The 4,012-nt window shown below is 41.3% G+C and overlaps 1 protein-coding gene across 1 annotated transcript; it reads right to left on the bottom strand.

The window, feature by feature from the left end:
- Positions 1 to 663: 663 nt before the first annotated feature.
- LOC100676969 (olfactory receptor 143-like) lies at positions 664 to 1,926 on the bottom strand. The gene has a single exon (XM_003423669.3). The coding sequence runs from the start codon at positions 1,641 to 1,643 to the stop codon at positions 711 to 713; it is 933 nt and encodes a 310-aa protein (XP_003423717.1). The 5' UTR covers positions 1,644 to 1,926; the 3' UTR covers positions 664 to 710.
- Positions 1,927 to 4,012: the final 2,086 nt, after the last annotated feature.

Raw genomic sequence — 4,012 nt, 5'->3', positions numbered from 1 at the left:
AAAGAGAGACAATCAAAAGAACCTCCTGTAATTTTCCGCATAGGTGTGGTTTGTGCAAGGTGAACACAGTGGTGACCCTCAGCTATACTCACACATTCTAAAGGACAGTAGAACCATGATTCAACAAGGTATTCCTAACATTACAAACATGAGAGTGAAAATCCAGAACAAAAACTGTTACCAAAAGGACCATGAAAGATTTTGGAAATTTTTACTACTGCACCGTGTCTACAATTTTTGTCACCACCTTCTCTGTCTTAACGCAATCATAAGTTAAAACAAAACAAAACAAAACAAAAAAATGCTTGAAACAGAAAAGTCTATACAATTGTTTCAGGGAAAGCAAGAAAGACACGAGAGGTCACTCAGCATCTCACTCTGCAGTTCACACTGGGTGGGAAAGAAATACACATTCATAACTAAAAGGCAGTATTATCTTTACACAGAAAAGAAATGAGTCTAGTGTTTCCCTCGATACCAGGAATAACAATCAGGTGGGCCACCTTGGGATTGGAATGATCCTGAAGTTCAAGAACAGGTAAACATGGTTATAGTACCTGATGAGAAAAGACATTAGGGTAAAAATCTTTCCAAGAATACTTTAGAAAGAAAGACGAACAGAAGAAAAAGGACAATAGGGGCAAAAAGATGAAGAGAAGGAGAAGACACAGCAATGGAGGCAGGCACTAAGGTGGCACTTCTGCTTGTGCTCAGTTTGTAATTCTCTTCACAGTTTTCTTCAGAGCAAGTTTGACATCCTTGTTTCTGAGGCTATAGATGAGGGGATTCAGCATGGGCACCACATTGGTGTAAAACACTGAGAAAAATTTTCCCTGCTCCACAAATCCAGCAGATGATGGTTTGACATGAGTGAGCATTCCAAATCCGTAGAATAGACCAACAGTTATTATGTGGGAGCCACAGGTGCTGAAGGCTTTGGACCAACCCTTAGATGATGACATGTGAAGGATATTGAAAAGAATCAAAGCATAAGAGAGAAAGATAATGAGGCCGGATACTGTGACAACTATGCCTACAATAATGGAAACCACAAGCTCATTGGCATAGGTGCTGCTGCAGGAGAGCTGGAGGAGGGGGAAGATGTCACACATGTAATGGTTGATGATGTTGGAGTCACAAAACATCAATGTGATTATAAACCCAGTGTGTACCATGGCATCAGCAAACCCCATCATATATGAACCAAACATCAACAGGGAACAGAACTTAGGGGACATGGTGACTGTGTACAGCAGGGGCTTGCAGATAGCCACATAGCGATCATAGGCCATGGCTGTCAACACATAGCACTCAGAGCTGACAAAGAAGCAGTAGAAAAATAGCTGAGTCATGCATCCTGTAAAGGAGATTATATTCCTCTCTGAAATAAAGCTCATCAGCATTTTGGGAGTAAAGACAAATGAATAGCAGAGGTCAATGAAAGACAGATTGAAGAGGAAAAAATACAAGGGGGTGTGAAGGTGGGAATTCAGACAAATCAGGTTAATTAAGCTCAAATTCCCCATGACAGTGACCACATAGTTCACCAACAACAGACAAAACAGGGGCAGCTGGAGCTCAGGTTGGTCTGTTAATCCCATAAGGATAAACTCAATCACTGAGGAGTCATTTTTCATAGCCATTCACTTCACCAGTGTGGTCTGTGTGAAGAGAGGTAGAAGGTGACATTAGCAATGAACTCTTGTTCTCTGTCTACAGAGGGAGAGATGGAGTTGCTGTTTACAAACTCAGAATTGTCTGAAGACACAGAGTAAGGCATCTAAGAAGCCTGATTCCTATGGTGATTCCTTTGGGTTACCCATTTTCCCCTACTTTTTGCCCTTACTGGGTGTCTCTGTGTTATAAAAATTCTGGTAGGTCCCCAATGTCTCTGGACATCATTTCTTCCTTTCTACTCAGTGTAATCCCTCAGTTCCTTCCCCCTAAGAATTAGGACTAAAAGGGGCAACGAATAGTGATGTTTCCCAGAACCATTTATGTAATTGAGACTTTGAAAGGAACTTATCGAGGCAGAGGTGATTCAATACTCACCTCTTTTTCGTGTAGTCATCACTACTGCTGGTGTTTCCTACTCACTGTCCTGAGGGGAACAAAGTTTGATGATGAAGGAGGCAATAGTCATGAGCTCAGTCCTCAGTCTTTGACATGCTAGAAGAGGGATTCTAGGGTATGCTGTATAATTTGTATTTGAGAATTGACCCAGAAGGTGCTCTTAATTTGCAAGGAGTAAAACAACTACCTTATATGAGCCTCCAAAATAATCATCCTGCTTCAATGGGAATGTATTTCATGGCCTGTAGTTCTGGAGAAATGGATGAGTAGAGCAGAATTTATTCTCTCTCTCATGATTTCCTCCCATGTTTGATGAGCCTCTTGGGTATAGAAATTACTGAGCCTGTGTTTGCATCCTGTGTCATAAAACTAATATTGGATCCTTTGAGACTCAACGTGCTACTCCATTTATAATATCACACCAGGAATTCTAAATTCCCAGAGCAGGAAAATGAGTGGCCTCCTTTGTCACTCCCCTGGTTATTCCCCCGGAGTCGATGACACACAGCTGTTAAAAAGGAATATTTAGGGGTGTTGTTACTTGCTGTTAGTAGTGCTTTTTATGATTCCATAGGATTTCCTAGAAAAATAACAAATTGTTTCTTTAACACTATATGTGCTTGTGGATTTCACCTCAATGGAGACATGTAGCAAAGTGATTAAGAGAGACGTCCCTCAAGACAGACTGAGTTTAAACCCAGAATTCCCCACTCCCTAACTGTGATAGTTTAGGCAAGTGATTTAACTTCTTTGTTCCTTGTATCTTCATTGGGGTTTAAATTCGTTAGTTCACATGAAGTATTAGAACAGTTTTCACTGGCCAATTTTTTTGGAAGTGGTCTGCCAAGTCCTTCTTGCTAGCCTCTCTTAGTCTGGAAGCTCTGCTGAAATTTTTCCACCAAGGGTGACACTGCCAATATTTGAAATACCTGTAGTAAAGCTTTTGGTGTCACAGCAACACGCAAGTCACCACAGTATGACAAGCTGACAGATTTAATTTCTTTTGTTAAAAGGCAGAGATGTCTCCTAAAGGACTAAGGTGCACCTGACCTAAGCCCTTGTTTTTAATTGCCTCATACGCATGTGAAACTGGATAATAAATAAGGAAGACTGAAGATGAATTGATGGCTTTGAATTATGGTGTTGGTGAAGACTATAAAATATACCATGGATTGCCAGAAAAAGGAACAAATCCGTCTTGGAAAAAATGGAGCCAGAATGCTCATTAAAAGCAAGGATTGCAAGACTTCACCTAACATACTTAAGACATCTTATCAGGAGGGACCAGCCCCTGGAGAAAGACATCATGTTTGGTAAAGTAGAGGGTCATTGAAAAAGAGGAAGGCATTCAACAAGATGGAATGACACACTGGCTGCAACAATGTGCTCAAGCATGACAACAATTGTGAGGATGGCACACGACTGGGAGGTGTTTCATTCTGTTGTACATAGGGTCTCTGTGAGTTGGAACTGACTCGATGGCACCTAAAAAGAACAAACATAGACGTTTTCCTGGTTAGCAGCTTCTCTTTCTCCTTATCCATATTTATAACATACCCAAACCCAGTGCCGTCAAGTAGGTTTCTCAAACTTGCCACTATTGACACTTCGGACCTCACAATTCTTTGTCGTTGCGAGCTGTCCTCTGTATTAAAGGATAAACAGCATCCCTGGCCTCTAGTCACTATACACCAGTTGTACCATCTCCCAATTGCAACAACCAACTATATTCTCACCTTAGATCACATCGTCTACTATAAAAAGTGAATAATCATGTATCTCACAGCACCACCCATTAGGAGGATTTCTCTCTGTCTATAGTTTTTCATGGAAACCCTGGTGGTGTAGTGGTTAAGTGCTATGGCTGCTAACCAAAGGGTCGGCAGTTCGAATCCTCAAGGTGCTCCTTGGAAACTCTGTGGGGCAGTTCTACTCTGTC

Source organism: Loxodonta africana, chromosome 15 (assembly GCF_030014295.1).
Source record: "Loxodonta africana isolate mLoxAfr1 chromosome 15, mLoxAfr1.hap2, whole genome shotgun sequence".
NCBI classification, from domain to species: Eukaryota; Metazoa; Chordata; class Mammalia; order Proboscidea; family Elephantidae; genus Loxodonta; species Loxodonta africana.
The sequence above is the reverse complement of the archived record's forward strand: the minus strand, read 5'-3'. Positions and strand labels throughout refer to the sequence as shown.